The 17,804-nt window shown below is 44.6% G+C and overlaps 1 protein-coding gene across 1 annotated transcript; it reads left to right on the top strand.

Moving 5' to 3' along the window:
- The first annotated feature begins 2,431 nt into the window (after positions 1 to 2,431).
- On the top strand, positions 2,432 to 10,601 carry BAG2 (BAG cochaperone 2). The gene is made up of 3 exons (XM_005153186.3): positions 2,432 to 2,753; positions 8,358 to 8,467; positions 9,776 to 10,601. Exons 1-3 carry the CDS (start codon positions 2,602 to 2,604, stop codon positions 10,174 to 10,176), a joined length of 663 nt encoding a protein of 220 aa, XP_005153243.2. The 5' UTR covers positions 2,432 to 2,601; the 3' UTR covers positions 10,177 to 10,601.
- Positions 10,602 to 17,804: the final 7,203 nt, after the last annotated feature.

Genomic DNA, 17,804 nt, shown 5'->3' on the forward strand with positions numbered 1-17,804 from the left:
TCTTTGTGCTACCTCAAGGGACCTTGTGCCTGTGAAAGAGACTCTTCTGTATGTTGCTGTTTTGCAAATGGCACCCATTTTTTTTACAATGCTGTAGTTTAGAACAGAGACATCCAGCAACTTCTCTGCTGAGGTGGAAATGCCAAAACCATGCGACAGGTACCCTCTGCTTACATTATTCTTGCTGGTGCCTGCAGCCAGGGCTGTGAGCATCAACATGCCCTCATGTTCATCATGTTCATTACATGAACACAGCTGTGGAGAAGATGAGGAGAGTGGGATATGGGCATGATAGCACCAGCAGTCACCAGGCCATCACTACTTTTCACCATGGAGGAGAGGAAATCTGTGCTTTGTTTCAGATGTGGGGTCTGTTGCCTCATGGCCTTGAAGTACCTGGTTCCTGTCTTTGGTTTCCCCAGACTTCTCCTAGCTCAAGTGTAAGTCACTTCCTCCAGAGACAGATTCCAATCTTTCCAGTCCAACTGTCTGCCATTTTGAAAAAGTGGTGACAACTATCCCTTTACATACCTGAGCAAGACAGAGGGGACAGGGGACAATCCAGCCCTCTGGAGAACAGTAAGAGCAGTGTTCACGGTCCTTCTAAGTTTCTAGATGGGAAAACTCCTCAGGTTGCAAGACACTGATGTTGAGGCTTGTCCTGGAAGACCATTTCTGTTTCTGAACCTGTGGTTTTGTTCTGTGGTTTGTGCTATTCTCACTTCTAGGGTGAAATGCTATTTTACCGTCAAAGAAGGTAAGTCATACATGATGTGTCTGGAGCCACTACAGCTGTTTTGTGCTGTGTTTCATTGCAGCTTCTACCTGTGTAGAATTAAGGCCCTGTCCAAGTTAAAAACATGCTCATAGCAGCTCAACTACTTTGATTTCTGCTTTTTAAACCCAATCTAACTGATACTTAACCAATTGGCACAGGAAGAATAGAAGGATCCCGGGAAAAATAAATGGTTGCAAACTGTCATGGCTACAAAGGGTTTCTGTTTGGGGTGGGAAGTGGTTTTTAATCGTCTTCTACAAAGACTGTAGAGAGATGGATGGAACAATTGTTCCAAAGAAGTTATTCCCATGAGCTCACAGGCAACAAGCCTTACCCTTACTTATCCAGCTACACAAAACAAAGGAAACTCAGGCAATTAATTTAACGAGAGCGCTTGGGACATGATATCATTGTGAATGGATGAGCCTGAGAAAATGGCTATTTTGAATCACAGCGGGATAAGCACACAAACAGTATCCCTGTGCAACAAAATCCCTCTCAGCTGGGTGCCAACAATTAGTCTGTTAGAGCCAAGGGGTATCTGCCCAAACCTGGACTTGGGGGATACACAAATTCCTTTTTAAATACTCACTGTAGTAGCAAGTAAAGCCCAAGAGTGGCTTGAACCGTTGGAACCAATGCTCCCAGCAGGAGCCTGAAGTACAAGAGATTCTGTGCAAGTTGTTGGCAAAGTTGGTGAGTTAAGCACTTGCTAGAGAGAAGGCATCAGTTTGTACAGTCAAGTTTCATGTGATCTCGGAATAAATCATCGCTAGGGGTAGATCCACTGCCTTGGCTACCATGAAATAGAGGGATTTTCCCCTTTCTGGCATAGAGAACATTAAGCACTTTTCTTTCCAGTAAAGCTTTTTGTACCACCTTGGACAATAACGGATGGTGGAACAGCTTCTTTTCTGCAGGTAGTCAGGGGCCTGTTATGCTTGGCACCAGATAGATGTGCTGTAAATGGCAGTATCTCAAGTATCTTGTTTTTAGGAACACTGTTCAGGTTCTGCTTCCAGCAAGGACTGTCTCTGCTTTACTTTTCTCCAATGTTCCTCTCCCTTCCAACAGGCTTCTGGATTTTTAAAGCACTATTTTCTTCCACCCATTTCTTAAGTTTTCAGATATGTAGCTCACATTTTGAATAGCTTTACATGTAAGATTTGGGGGTTAGTGGACTTTGTTTCCTTTAATGACTGATGTTCTGAAGGGCAAATCCTCATACTAACAGCTACCATCTCGAACAAGGTTAAAACTGTTACTGAAAATCTCACTGATCCTCCCTTAGCTTCTGGTTAAGCAAGAGGCATTTGCTGCTTTGGGCTGGGCCAGGTTTTGCTGCTGTTGTCACGCTGGGGACTGCGGATGTAAGTGGGGCAGTTGGGGGTCTCTGCACCCTAGGAAGCTCCGGGGTGCTGCCCTGGGTCAGCCTGGGTGCGTGGTGGTGGCCAGACACCGCTCGGGATGGGATGCGGTGACACCGTGGTGCGAGCAGCAACAGGGAACACTTGTCCCTCCCGCGAGTTTAACCCCCGTGTATGCCCCACGGGAGCCCCGCTCCCTGATGATCCCAGAGCCAGCGGTTGTGCCGCCAGCCGCGACACCCGCACCGGGGCTGCTCATCAGGCCCCCTCCGCGCTGCGTGAGGCGGTGCCCGCGGGGCCGCGGCCCGCCGCGGAGGCGGGGTGGCCGCAGGGGCAGGCGGCGGGGCGGGCTCCTTCTTTGGCCATGAGCGAGGTGCCGGCATTCGGCCGCCGCCTGCGGGACGCGGGGAAGGAGCGGCCGCAGCGCGGATCCGCCGGCGGCAGCAGGCGGGTGCTATGGCCCAGGCCAAGATCAGCGCCAAGGCCAACGAGGGGGCGCAGCAGCAGCAGCAGTCCGGCGGGCAGCTCCGAGGCCGCTTCTACCGCTCCACATCCATGGCGGACCGATCCAGCCGCTTGCTCGAGAACCTGGACCAGCTGGAGCTCAGGTGGGGGCCCGGGCGGCGGCAGGGAGCCGGCTGCTCCGCTCCTCACAGCGGGTGCGGGGCCCTATCGGCGGGAGGGGACCGGCGCTGGGTGAGGCTTCCTGAGGTGACCTCGGGAAGAGGATTCCCCTCACCGGAGGTGGTGGGGGCAGGTTTAAAAATGGCAGCTGCTGCGCTGAGGTGAGGTGGCGTGTGCTGGAAACACGAGAGATAGGGGCATGTGGGGATGTATGGGAACAGATGTTCACCGGAGGAAGCGCAAAAGGGGTTTTAGATTCGTTACACTTTAGGGCTCAGGGAGCCCTCAGCACACGGGAATGGCGGGTTGGGTACGGTGCAGGGCAGCAGTGACCCAACGGGAGCCATGTCCCTCATCCCGCTCCACAGCCCAGCGGCCCCCTGTCCCGCACCTGTCGGGCAGGTGTTTCACAAGGAGATGCAGGAGATACAACGATAAAACGTGGTGTCATTTGGGCTCTCTGAGGCTCTTGCAAGCCTTTCATCTGCAGTGCTGAATGTGGTGAGATGTGGTGGTGATGTGTGAGGCTTCATGTCTCCCCAGCCTCCCTTTGCGCTCCTTCATTCATCTATGGGTGTTCTTGTTACATGTGCTTATATCCACTTCTCTGAGGTTACAGTAACTCACGTAACTCTAACATGAGTAGCATCACATCCTGCAGTTTAGGTGCCTGTTTCTGAAGTATCTGCGAACACAGCGTGTACTCGCTGCGCCAAGGCACGTCTGGTCTCCTCTTGCTACTTGCCAGATAGTCCCAATTGACTTTTCCCCAGCTCGGCAGCATGAGAGGCAATTCCTCACCTTTAATCATCTCCCTCATCCTCTCAGCTCTGCCTAATTACATGGTGTCTGTCCCGAGGTGGCTGGATGCGCGGGTGCTGTGGGTGTACCACTGATTCACCTCCTGCCCGTACTGTTCCAACACGCCCTTTCCTTCATTACAGCTGCATATTGATCAGCAGCTCTCGCAGAACCACCCACAGTGTTTCTAGGACTTTCCTGTAATTAAGAGAGCTCTGTGGGACACGGGAGTTGCATTCTCCCCTTTCTGCCTGCATTGCTTTGCGTTAATCGAGAGTGGACTTTATGCTCTATTATATTAGCCTTTCCCTTGGCTCGACTGAATCTCCTTGAAGTGCCTTGCAGACTTCTCTGAATTTGACTAAACAAAATCACTGTCTGCAAACAAGTCTCGCTGTTCATATCCAGGTCTGGCGCATGAATATGTAACTGCAAAATAAGCAGCAGGATATGCAAAGATGTGTTTCGCATTCACTGAGCGTCTCCGAACCAAAGCAGACGGTTTGGTTAACCAGAAATTACACCCCAAATTACACCTCCCAGTTTGCTGTGGGTCTTTCAGACAGGCATAGTTCTAAACAAGGAACAGTTTACAAAGGAAGAGTCAAACTACTTTGATTAAAGTCACTGAATTCTTGTATTTTTTCCATGCCCAACTAGCCAACATGCCTCGTTTCAAAATTTTTTGAATGGCAGGAGGAAAAGCTTCCACTTCTTCGTTCTCCAGCCAATTTAGTTTAGCTATGGACCCTCGAGATCGTGCTTGTAAATATAATAAGTGAAAATTTGTCAAAGTAAATAACAGCCTTTAATTAAACCCCTTGACAATCCTCAGTTCTTGAGTTGTTTAAGGTTGACTGAACCTTGAGGCAGCCCTCATTCCTTCGGAAATGCACTGGTTTGAACAGCCTTCACTTCTCTCCCTTCCTTTCCACCCCAAGAGCTGCTTTTCTGACAGTACCAGAGTATTTTTCTACCTCCCTGCCCTCCTTTTACAGAGGGACCTTTTCTCTAAGGAAAGTGAATGGGAAAGGGAGACTAATTTTGCTGCCAGGGAGTGAGCTCACGGCCAGGGATGCAGGTGGCACATTTGTCCCTTGTAAGGGCTTGGATCTTCCTGTTGTCTTGACTGCCCATGAGTGCCAAGACATCTTGGGAGCAGCTGGAAGCGGGACCAGAGTCTGTGTCTATGAGTCACCATGTTCTGGTGGCTCGGTGAACACACAGTCCAGGGCATAGTGGTACATGAGATAAGTCAGACTTTTGCTTGTTTTCTTTCCGAAAACCTTATTTTTTTGTGCTCTTTTTTCCCATTCTCCCTCGGAACAATGACATTCCCTCACCATTCACTTGTACGTCTTCGCTCACCTGAGTGCAGAAGCTCAGTCTAAGCAGCTGAGGATGTCAAGGCAAAACCCCCCGTGTTGTCTCTGCCCACTGCGCACAGCTCCGTGTCAGGCAGAAGGCCACACCATCCTCAGATGTTTCTTACTGCCTTTGAACACTTGTCCGCACCTCCAGCTTAACAGAGAGCTGTTTAAGTCAAGAGTTGTGTAAAGGACAGAGTTATTGCAGCTGTCATAAGAAAGCGGGTGTCCAGTTTCTCATCTGGAAACAGAGAACGGCTGGTCCACCTGTTCCTCTGGGGAATGCTCTGCTCATGGGATTGGCATGTGGGAAAGAAAGGCACTACGCAGCTCATCACGCTCTGACTACGTGAAACCAGAAGTCAGGAATGTTTTTCTAGTGTTAGGTAATGGGTGGAATATTTAGTTGATGTTCAAAGTGACAAACACACTCCAAGTAAAAATACAGCTGGATGTTTTCTTAGGAAAAGACCATGTTGCTGCATCAAGATAAGTGATAATTGGGCAGGAATATGAGTATTCTGTGCTCTTTTTGCCTTCTATTCTGTGGCTGGTTGTTTTTTTTTTGAGACTTGGATTGTGTTTCCACTCTGTTCCACAGCAGAGGAATATGGGTGGAAACCGTATTCTCTCTTCCAATCTTCGTTCTTTTTTACCCACCCCAGGAAAGTAAAGATTCACACAGACCTATGAAGCTAAAGCACATTTTATGGAAGAAGTTAGGAAAGCAGGCTACAAAGTGTGGACCTGGCACTCTTGGCAGGGGCAGAGGAAGGAAAGGTGGGCTGTCCCTGTAGGCTGGTGTCTCTCGCAGCTGTCGCCTGAGGGCCAGAAGGAGCCAGCAGGACCCTTGTCCAGAGGCCTTGCTACAAGCCAGGGCAGCAAAATAGGGCAGCAATATGGTGGGCATCTCACCTTGACCCAACCCCCAGCATCTCTCTGGGGCACTGACCATTTTCCTGAGGCTGGTGTGAGTGGTTTCTTTGTTCTTTGTTTTCTTCCCCCTAGACCACTGTTCTGAAGTGATCCTGTCGGGCTGTTCTGCGACCCAGGTCCCTAGCAGTGCCAGATGCCCATTTCCTCTGCTCCCGTGCCCTTGTCATTCTCAAGCCATCTCCTCCTACCTTCTGTTCAAGCTGCAGCTCCCACTGGCTGGCTGTTGAGGCGCTATGTTTGCTGCCAATATACTATGTTACCATGCTGTGCCTCCACTCTGCCTTCAAGAGCTCTCTGAAACCCAAAGAATTTATTTTTAAGGTTATTTAGTCCCATCATGCTGCTAATAATTGGTCAAGATGGAAACTTTTAGAAGGGAGAGCAGAGGGGAGTCGTGTCATGCTGCTTTCCTGTCCCTTTGCCCCCATGGCTGGAGCTGCAGTGCCTTCTCCACTTGCCATTACACAGCGCTGAGTAGGTGCTCATTTTGACTGCTGTTTGTGGAAGCAAATACACCAAAATCAGAATCCCAGTGGATTTTAGTTACATTGCAGTTGAAGAAGTGGTTAAGATAATTCCCAAGTAGCAATTACTGCAAATAAAATAGTTCTCAAGATTTGATTACATGACTTTCTGTAAAATAATGTCAAAGTTCTAGTTGGTAAGTTATGGTGGGGGTTTTTCAGTACACAGTCACGAATTTTGATCATTTGGCTTTTCAGTCGTACCTCACATAGCAGTATTTGGCTTTTGGAAGCAGTGATGATCTTGTAGGCACTCTCTAGAATTGCACCAATTCAGGATGTGTCTCTGCAATGCAGTTCTTCCACATTCTTCATAGTACCCGGCAAACCCTGTGGAAATCAGGGATTGATTCATCTGCTGAAGGCAGACCTTTAGTTTTTAGGGCAGTACAATAATATACTGAATCTGCTTTAAAAACACTATTGCAATTTTTGATTTTAAGCTCCCCGGTGGCCACAATGCATTTATAAAACTGAAAACACTAGTTTTTTAAAAAGACATGGTGAGGCATTTATGAAAATATTGCTAGACTTGCTAAATTACAAAGTGCAGACATCTGAGGCATGGAATGACTCCACCTGCCTCATTGCTCTTACCAACTCCAAAATAATAATTAAAAGCATTTGCTCTTGGCAAGCATTTGCATTGCATTAACTTTTTCCCACTCCTCCTTAGAATGAACATTAAAGGCAAGACCTGAAGCTTGTGCTTTCACTGACTAAATTAGGCTAAATATTTTGTAAAACAGAACCATTTCGTGAGCAGGCTGCATGTGAAGTGTGACTATTTATATCCTCAGATGCTCCCATTCTTCAGCGTTCTTTCGCCCTCTTTTCTCTTACTGCTGTTCTCTGAAGTTACCTGCCCTCAGCCAGCCTGTGAGGAAGGGAGGGAGGAGCAGCAGCTCCGTACCTGTCACAGACACAGAAGCAGCTATGAGCCACCACCATTTCAGGGTAGGCTCATGTTGAAGAGCACAGAGCATCTAAGAGACCTAGCAATAGTTTGTTTCCCCGTTTCTGGCCAGGTTTAATAAACATTTCAGGACAGATGGATTCCCATGCTGCTCACAGCGGCTAGACCTCCCAGGTTGTGCGCTGGAAGCATCTGAAACTCTCAGCCAGGCTCATGTGCTACACTGCTTTTCTTCAGGGTCTGGGAGTGCAGAGTTGAGGGTTTTGACACAACTCTTGCAGCCAGTTGCAGCTTGACAAGTCCTCTGCAAGCCCCTGCACTCAGGCCTCCAGGGCAAAGCCAAGGGAGGGGGATGTTTCCATCTTGTCCTTGGCCTCCAAAGTAGATAGTTGCCAAGTGTGCTTTTCCATATTACTCGGCTGAATGCAAAATCCCCTCCTTAAAATCATGGTGGGGAGTAAGGCAAGAACTAAAGACTTGCACTCACATTTCAAGTATAGCATTTTCACATTGCCCATGGGCAGATGGGACTGTGCCTTATGCCATGAGGAGGAGGAGGGCAGATTGGGGGCATTCAACCACACAGCTTCCCAAGACCAAATCTGACAGGGAGAGCAGTTCCTGCTGGGCTTTCCCTTCGCCCTCACTGCATCATGCGTAATGCAGACTTGGTCTGTTTCTCTTCTAGTTCAGCAGCTGATAATAGTTGCCAGTTAGCTACAGGACTTCCTTTATGGGGCTACAGTACCAACAGGCTCTGGATATCCAGACTAACCATGGAGTAGGACAGAACAGCACTGTCAATAAAACAGATGTAAGTCTTACTGAATCATTCTTGGTTTGGGTTTTTATAAATTATATTGAGTCTTGAAAAGTGAAGGTAAGATACAGGCAAAGCCCATGAAATCAGAGCAGCTGTCTCATGGATAATTAAGAACTGACTACTTCTTAAGCTGAAGCTTAAAAAAAAACAGTACTTGGCAGCTATAGAGGTGAACAGCTATTTTATTGTTTAAACATTTTGCTTGGTTCAACCATGCTCAGGGTAGAGGCATTCCGTGATGCAGCATCTGCTATGGAACAAGAGAAAGAAACCCTGCTGGAAATGATCCACAACATACAGAACAGCCAGGACATGAGGCACATCAGCGAAGGTAAGCAGCTGCTTTGCCGTACTCTCCCAACTGACTTGAAGTCAGACAGCCCATGCCTTAGGAAGCAGCTCTGCTTGGTGTGTGCTCCTGGTGAAGGTACAGGCCCTGGAGCCAGCTCATGATTCCCGTATCCCGGGATCCCCTTTTCCTTAACTGTGTAACTTCAGATACTGTTGTTCAGCCGGATGGTCTGCCATGAATGATGCTATGGTGTATACGTGTGTCGTGGTTTAAGCTGAAACCAGGTCAACGTGACAGCCCATACTCTGTTCAGCTGGCTTATTTTCAAAATGAGGGTAATACAGCTTAGCTGAGGGAGGGAAGTTGATGATAATGACGATGCTTAAACACAGTTGAAAAAGCAGCATTTTAATGGCTTTGAGTTCTGCACAGAAGTGCTACACAGCGTACAGCCTGCAGGAACCTGATGATTAGGATCATTGTCATGGTTGTGTGATATATGGCTTTAAATACGTTCCCTAAATGTATGTTTTATATCAGGTGCTTCCAATTGCTGGTTCATTGGCTTTTTAGGAGCTTACATATCAAATATGCTGTGTCCGTGGTTTGGGGAAAAACTGTTTTCAGATAATAGAAACTCTTTTTTTTTCCTGGCCCTTAATTGCAACTGGTAGTCAGAAATCAGTTTTCTCTTTATGGCCTTCTGGGATACTGCCTAATCTCTTCCTCACAGTAGCACAATTAACACAAACTGGCAAACATGCCAGTTTGGTTAATGAAGAATGTTTTCTGATAATACTGTATGCTTTGCTTTAACGTGACACAGCAAGTGGTGTGCTAGGAACAGAAAAGCATTGCTTACATTCTTAGGAGAGCTTAATGCCTCATTTCAAATCAGAAGATGCTTCTGTGAAATAAGCAGGACTCAGGCAAAGGCAGAAAACTCATTTCTGCCCCCTGGAAGTCTTGTTGGTTGCCACTTACTTAAAAAGCCAACCTTATTGCAAAGTTGCAGCACGTTGGTTGTCTTGAGTGGAGAAGGCTTAAACAGGAGAGATTTAGGTTAGATATAAGGAAGAAGTTCTTTACTGTGAGGGTGGTGAGGCAATGGAACAGGCTGCCCAAGGAAGTTGTGGGTGCCCCATCCCTGGCGGTGTTCAAGGTCAGGTTGGACAAGAGCCTTGAGCAACCTGGTTTGGGGTGAGGTGTTCTTGACCATGGCAGGGGAGTTGGAACTATGTGAGCTTAAGGTCCTTTCCAACCCTGACTATTCTAGGATTCTATGATGTTATTTGCACAGGAAAGTATTTCCCTGTAATGTAGAATGTATTCGTGTTTTCGATGTAGGTGAGAGAGAAGAGCTTAATTTGACAGCTAATCGCCTGATGGGCCGAACCCTCACGGTGGAGGTTTCTGTGGAAACCATCCGGAATGCCCAGCAGCAGGAATCCCTCCTGCATGCCACCAAGATGATCGATGAAATCGTTAATAAACTTCTAGATGATCTGGAAGATGCCAAAATCCGCTTAATGTCACTTTATGGTGCATGCACATCTGATGTGCCAGCGGGACCCATCGATCAGAAGTTTCAATCTGTGGTGATTGGATGTGCCATTGAGGATCAGAAGAAGATCAAAAGGCGGCTAGAGACTCTGCTCAGAAACTTGGAAAACTCAGAAAAGTCCATCACGTTGTTGGAGCATCAGAAATCATCTGTTCGACAGTCTTGCAACAGCAAACAGGATTAAACTGTCCTCCAGGCTAGTTCTGGCAAACCGCAGGATAAGCAAATCTCCATAAAAAGCACACAGAAGCTAAGAAAAAACAGATCTCTGTGCAAGCAAGCACGTATGTACGCATGCACAGCACCAAAGTATCTTTGATTGCAAGGTGCGAGCATTTAATGGGTTTTGGTAGCATCAGCATTTTCTTTTGGCAATAAAGAATGCTCCTCTAGAATCGATCCTGCTCTGCTTCAAGTTGTAATAGTGCTTCTGCTGAACTGTCAGGAACTGCCAAAATCTTTCCTCCATTCTCCTGGGTTGTTTTTTTAAGCTGAAGTTGGTTTGTCCTATCATGAGATTTCAGCTTTACTCTGCTGTATACATAGTGTGCGAACCAGACTTTTGGGGACAAACTGTGGCAATAAATCCAAAACCATTAATAAACTGTTGATGGTATTTTCATAAACCACACTGTCCTGCTCATTACCACACACAGGTTGAGTGATTTTGCACTGTTCATAAGTAGATCAGAGTACTTCCAAGAGACAGACTCATACCTCCCATTTGTAACTGAGGAAGTGAAAAGCAGTGCATCCACTCAAAGGTCACAACCAAGGCTAGAAATGAGCCCTAGCTCCTGCAATCCACCTTACACATCCTGCCCAGAGAGGCTGATAGCCTCCCACCACCTGTAGTTCAAGGTTTAGTGTCTCATCAGCTACTATTCTGCACATTCATTTTGCCTTATCACCTGTGAAGCTGCAGAGCAGAACAGTTGAATTCTCAGGTGGCAGATACCATATTCATTCCTTGTGTAGGATGGGAGGTGCCAGGGCTGTAAACCCCCCATATGTATGGAAGCACGCTGCGGTTCCAGGAACCCGACCCACACTTCTTGGGAATCTCAGGAGCTGTGGGGGCACTGACACTGTGTTCTATTTGCAGAAACAACACTTCAGATGATGCTTTCATAGAGCAAAAGTCACAGCTTTGAGATTGGAAAAGGTTTCCACAGATTTGGTGAGATTAATTTCATAATTCCACTTTAAAAACTCTGCTTATATTCATGTGGTTTAGCTCCTTGTGAACTTTAACAAGCAAAGTAAATCTTCCAGTTGTTTAACAGCATTAAACACCTTGAAAATAATACACAGCAGGGATTGTTATTGGAAACTGTGCTGTGAAGTAAAGTTGAACATAGCTTAGTAATATTCCTTTAATATCTGAGGGTTTTAAGGCCATTGTAAGATTAGTCAGGCCAAAAATGTTAAGGGATTTTTGTTTTCCTTTTTAAATCCTCCTCCTGTTTTTTATAGCTCTTGTACAAGTGCTTTTGTTCTCAAGGACAAAATGATCACAACATCTATGACCTAGGGATAAGGTAATACTGCAGGTTAGACTTACTTAACCTAAGTAAGCTACTTCTTTATTTTTACTATTCTTTTTGTCTGGTTGCCTTCCACTTCCCTAAACCCCATGTTACCTGACCCCCAGGAGGTCTGCGATACAGCCACTGCTACCCTCTCCTGTGCTTTAGGCCTGCAAGCTGACATGCTCCATCCAGTAAAGATCCCATAGATTTGAACAGCCTAAGTTTAAAACCAGTGACCCTGTCCTTAAAGTTTCTTTCACACAGTTATGCCTGTAAGACACAGCAAAAGACACTTGTTTTCCTCTTTAAAACCATAGTTATCTTGGGGGCTGCCCAACTTCCCCAATCTTAACATGGTACAACTGCACAGTACATAAACCCCACCCAGATACCATCAAAGCTTCACTTTTCTCAAGGTCTTTCCTCAGTTGTAGTTAAGCACTTCCCTGACCTAAAACTACATGACCATAAAAATGTGAGTTTTCTCATACTTCCAGACTCTCTCTTGCCTAACACATTTGGCCTGGAGCACCTCCCATATGAAGACAGCCTGAGAAAGTTGGGGCTGTTCAGCCTGGAGAAGGGTGCGTGGAGACATAGCAGCCTTCCAGTATCTGAAGGGGGCCTATAGGGATGCTGGTGAGGGACTGTAGGGATAGGACAAGGGGTAACGGGTTCAAACTTAAACAGCAGAGGTTTAGATTGGATATAAGGAAGAAATTCTTTACTGTGAGGGTGGTGAGGCAGTGGAATGGGTTGCCCAGGGAAGTTGTGAATGCTCCATCCCTGGCAGTGTTCAAGGCCAGGTTGGACGATGCCTTGGGTGATATGGTTTAGTGTGAGGTGTCCCTGCCCATGGCAGGGGGGTTAGAACTAGATGGTCCTTTCCAACCCTAACTATTCTATGATTCTATGATTCCAATTAATCCTTACTAGGGTGTTAAGCAAGGAACTTGTTCTCCTGTGTGCAAAACAGCATGCAAGAGGAACCTGGAATATATTGCTTCCCAAATTCCCAAGGCACCCAAATGAAGAGGCAGACTCATACTGAGTTCCATTTTACTAAAAAAGAAGAACACAGAACCACACAAAACCCCAGCAAAACCCCAGCCACCACTAAGCGTTTACCTGCTTCTTTTCAGAAACCTCATCAGGCAGCTTTGATACATGAGTAATATTTTAATGCCACTTACAAAGTCCACAACCATTCACTTGTGGCTGCATTAGCCAGACCAAGCGTGAAAAACAGACTGACCAGAAAGCAGAGAGCAGAAACCTGTATTTCATATTGGAACTGTGTGGTGAAGAAGCCAGAGACAAGGGCTCAAAAATGGCCCTTCTGTGAGGTGGGGGTGCCTAATGTGCTGCTTTGGATCTCAACTGTTCCAAACATATGGATCAAGATTGGGCACACAAGTTTTCTGAGCAGTTTCAGGCTGTATAGGTACAGGGTTAGAGCAATTTTATGAAATAGGCTGATAACTGAATGTAACCACAACAAAAGACCTGTATCAGACCAAACAGTGATGAAATAAACACATAAGTTAAGTCGCATGATAGATCTAATATAACTTGTAACAAGAGAATTACCTCTGGGGATTTTACAGGACCAGCATACACAAAATATTCAGGTTTAAACATTTATTTTCCACTTGAAGATGTATGGTAAGTTATGTTGTATTTTTAGGAAAAAAAAAGTCATTACATATATTTGAGATCACGACAGTGATAAAACCAGTTCTGAACACTGTGTTTTGACCATTCAGATTCATGTGAGCCTGCAAACAAGAGTAAGTTATTCATTAGTAACAATGCACCTTCACTCTTGCACTGAGAGCAGGATTCTCCTGGTCCAGATTCACAGTTTTCAGATCAATTTTATTTGGCTCTGCTGAACCACATTTATCTCAGGAAGAGAAGGAAGAACACACATCCACAAATTATTTATCAGTATTCCCCTACTACCAGAAACCTGAGAATGAGTCTAGCTCAGTAGTGGGACTCACCTGGCCTTGAAACGATTCATTCAAACACTTCTATGTCAAAGAAGTGCTGTTTCTCTTAATTCTATTGCAGCACCTTTTACCTTACATCTAAGCATTGCTGTGTTTTTTCTTCTCTAACTTTGATTACCTGTTTGAATGCCATATTTCACACATAAGTATTTTTTTCTGTCAATACTGTTTGAGCATTAAAAAGAAAATAGGCACAACTGTCGCTTCCTGCAGGAAGATGGTAAGGTGGTTTTGATGAAACCAAGCTTGTTGCTCTCTGGTTTATGCACTATTAGCATGCAGGTATTGCAGCTTCAACCAAAGGTCTATGATTACATTTAGAGAAGCAGCAGGGGTCTAAGTAGTGCCACTGAAATCCAAGCAGCATGTTTGTTAGTTTGCTCTATGACTGAATTCCCACAGAGGGTTCTGCAGTGCAAATCATTCATTCAGTTATTAAGTGGTAGCTACCAACTTGAAGAAGATGAATTAAGAGGTTCAAAGTGCGTGTATGCTCAGTATTGTGCAGGTACCCCTGTGTAACTACAGGGAGCGCAACATGGTCAGCTGCTCAGTTCCCTTTAGTATAACACACAACTGCAGAAGCGACGCAAAGGGAAAGCTATGTGTTGGATATGTTGTGTAGCCCAGTAACGGAGGGGAGAAAGAAAAGATGGCAGTTTACTGAAGCATGACAAAAATAAACAGGAAATCAACTGACAGGATGGTAACTCAGGCATTTTGACTAAAAAACATAAGCATTTCTCCAAAATTGTCTGAAGTGGAATATTTCATTTTCTAAATTAACCACAGATGCCCCCATGCACAAAAATCCTAGTGTGATGAGTCTTACAGCTCTGAGATTCCTTATTTCCAGTTGAAAACATCCCTAGCATTACAGCTTTGCATCATCAGGAAGTGATGCTCCACTTCCTGAGGGAACATCCATGCATGGAATAGATACAACACAGAAACAACAGAGGCTTTGGTGTCACACTTACTTCACCAAGGCTTTAACAATTACTGAAACATTTGGTATTTTAATGAAATGCTTTGAGTGGAGAAGAAGCCAGTGTTTGCAATAAAAATTGACGTGGGTGCTAAATGTCTAGGCGTGCCTTTGCATCCAAAAGGTGAAAGAAAGTTCCTCCCACTGAGGAGTGAGGCGAATACCTAAAGATTCCTGCAATGCGGAAGCCATTTGGTTTCCATCTCCACACTAACCCCAGTAGGATAAAACAGTATTTTCAAGCAATGCACATGCAGAGCACTCCCCAGAAAAATGCTAATGGGACAGTCTCCACCTCAGTCATTCTCATTGGAGAACAATCACTGCAAAGTCACAACAAAGACTTAAGATGAGACTAGAATAGAAAGAAATTAAAGCTCACTGTTACTCAATGCTGCAAGTCTGTATTCCTACTCTATAATGTGTGTTCTGAATTTCAACATATCCTAAATTTTGCAAGTCTGTCAAGTCTCCACCTATAAACATTTCTATTTGGTTTTCAGTCCTTAAAAAAATGTTTATAATGACACACCTTAAATACAAACGGCTTATGTAATAATATGACGTCTACAGTATAACACGTAATAGTGCAAATGGTCATTATGTGTCATACAGACTTATTTTTCAGTACTCTGAACAAAGTCAAACTAGGCAAAAAGGATGTTTCAGACACACTGGCTTGTTCCTTCTTCAAGGAAAATGAATTAAAAGGTGGAAGTGACAGACAGACAACAAAATGTGAAAGTTTCCATATTAAAAACAGCTGTCCAAACTCTTCAAGCATACACTGTCCTACACACCCTGAAGTTGTAAGGTGGTCCCATGATGTACAATCATAAGTCTTATGCTAAGTACCTTACTTCTGAAATTGAGAAGACCAATAGACTCCATGTATACATACATACATACAGGGATTAAACACACTTGTTAAAAACCAAAGGCCTTTAGCAGGAGAAATTATAGGAAACATTACAGTAAAGTACACACAGTTTGCTGCACTAGCAATGAGGATCAAGTGCCTTGGAGGCCACCTTAGTGCCAGCAACAGGAGATGCTCTAACAGCTGGTCAAAGAAACAATGATAGTAGAAAGTCTAACATAAGTAAATGTAAAATACAGAGTTCAGAGATCTCTGGTGTTTGTGCATAATTCACCAGCCACTTCTCTCCCTGCAGGCAGTGGGAAAAAGCACATTTCAGTTTGCACACTCATTGACTTAGTAACAAAGTCAAGCTTTCTACATGAATTCACACAGTGAAAAGTCCTTCCTCCAAAAATATACCAGATCACTCTATCCATTTTCACTCTCATACACCATTTACAAAACTATTAAAACTCTGAATTCTTTCAAGCAGCATATTTTGCATTTGTCACTGGCAGGTTTGTTGTAGAAATCCTAGAAAGTTAAAACTATACCATACAAAACCATGTAAACAAAAAGGATACTTTTTACAAGGCATGCGTGCTCCTGGAGAAGATTAAAAAGAGTTTATTTTTGGTCAAAAAAAGATACCTTGCTTAGCATTTTTAACAGCACCGTAGTGATTTAGGAGCCTAAGCCCGTATGACTTGAATTTAGATCTGGACTCCTAAACGTCTAAATCAATCCTGTAGTGTTATTTAAGCACTTTGAACAATTTCTGTCACGTCTCTGATCCTGCAGAATCAGATTTTGTGTAGCCAGCAGCTAACTTTGAATGTGAGATGACATTCAAGAACATCTCACAAATGTAATTCAGCCACCAGCTGCAAGGTTTTTGGATCCTACAAGACTTAGTTTATGGTATCTATGAAACAATTTTGCAGAGACGATAACCGTTTTGTGACACAGTGTTGCAAGTTCCTTTTTCATAGACAACACAGGATACAACAACCGGATTTGAACAGAAATAGGATTACGTTTCTTCTGAAAAGCGATTAGTGTCAAAGACCCTGTTATTTGTTCAACTGGTTAAGACAGAGAAAAACAATTATAAAAACATTTGTAGCACTGCATTAAGTAAAAAGGAGCATTTTTGGCACCATACATTTTTAAATCTAAGCTTTTAGGCCCAAAGTAGAGCAAGTTAAATATACACAGTGGTGGCTGGGAAAGCCTCATGTGAAATGCAACACTTTGAAAGGGAACTTTTTTTGGAAGATACCGTTTTATGCTCACTGGCTGATCTCCAAGTAACAAATACACTGGAATTTAGCCTAAATATTCACACCAAATGTTTACATATACCTCAGCACTCATATATAACACAAATATATTGCACCAACAGAACTGCCAGAATCCGTATAATGTAGTCAGACATAAAATGTAGTGTCTTCTTTTTGATCTTCATTTATCTTCTTAGTGTCCTGTCTAACCAATTCTAATGTTTCGTTAGAAATTTAGCTGCAAGTTTGCTACTTCACCTTTGGCCATAGTGTTACGATGTCCTGGTTTCAGCTGGGGTAGGGTTACTTTTCTTCCCAGTAGCTGGTGCAGTGCTCTGTTTTGGCTTTAGTCTGAAAACAGTGCTGGTAACACACTGACGTTTTAGCGCTTACCCTAATCAAGGACTTTTCAGTCTCATGGTCTGCCAGTGAGGAGGGGCACAAGAAGCCAGGAGGGAGCAGAGACAGGACATGTGATTCAAACTAGCCAAAGGGGTATTCCATACCACAACACATCATGCCCACTATATAAACTGGGGAGAGTTACCCGGAAGGGCTATATCACTGCTCAGGTCAGGCTGGATATCAGTCAGTGGGTGGTGAGTGGTTGTACTATGCATCACTTGGGGTTTCTGAATTCTTGGCTTTTTTTTTGTTCCCTACTATTATCAGTATTGTTACTGTTGGTGTTATTTCTATTATCTGTAACATTGTACTTTAGTTATTACACTGTTCTTATCTCAACCCCTGGGGTTTACATTCTTTTGATTCTCCTCCCCATCCCACCTGGGAAGGAAGGAAGGATGTGGCAGTGAGCAAGCGGCTGCATGGCACTTGGTTGCTGGCTGAGTTTAAACAATGACAAACGGTCTGTACCTATACTTGTAAGTATTACCCTTGTGCTAAATGTGCTTTACAATTCAGCAATACCTAGGTCATAGCTCTGGAAACAATTCCTTGAAAAAGAAGCTTGCCTGATTTATACAAAGTGCACGGGGCAGCCGCGGTTCTGTATTTTGCCACCAGGTGTCTCACTCCCCACACCCAAAATAACTGCATCAGCAAGGTTATATAAATCCACCCTCTCTCAAGGATCCCATAGGCACAAGATTTGCTAAAGCACTGGTAAAAA

The sequence above is a fragment of the Melopsittacus undulatus genome, chromosome 3 (genome assembly GCF_012275295.1).
Source record: "Melopsittacus undulatus isolate bMelUnd1 chromosome 3, bMelUnd1.mat.Z, whole genome shotgun sequence".
Lineage (NCBI taxonomy): Eukaryota > Metazoa > Chordata > Aves > Psittaciformes > Psittaculidae > Melopsittacus > Melopsittacus undulatus.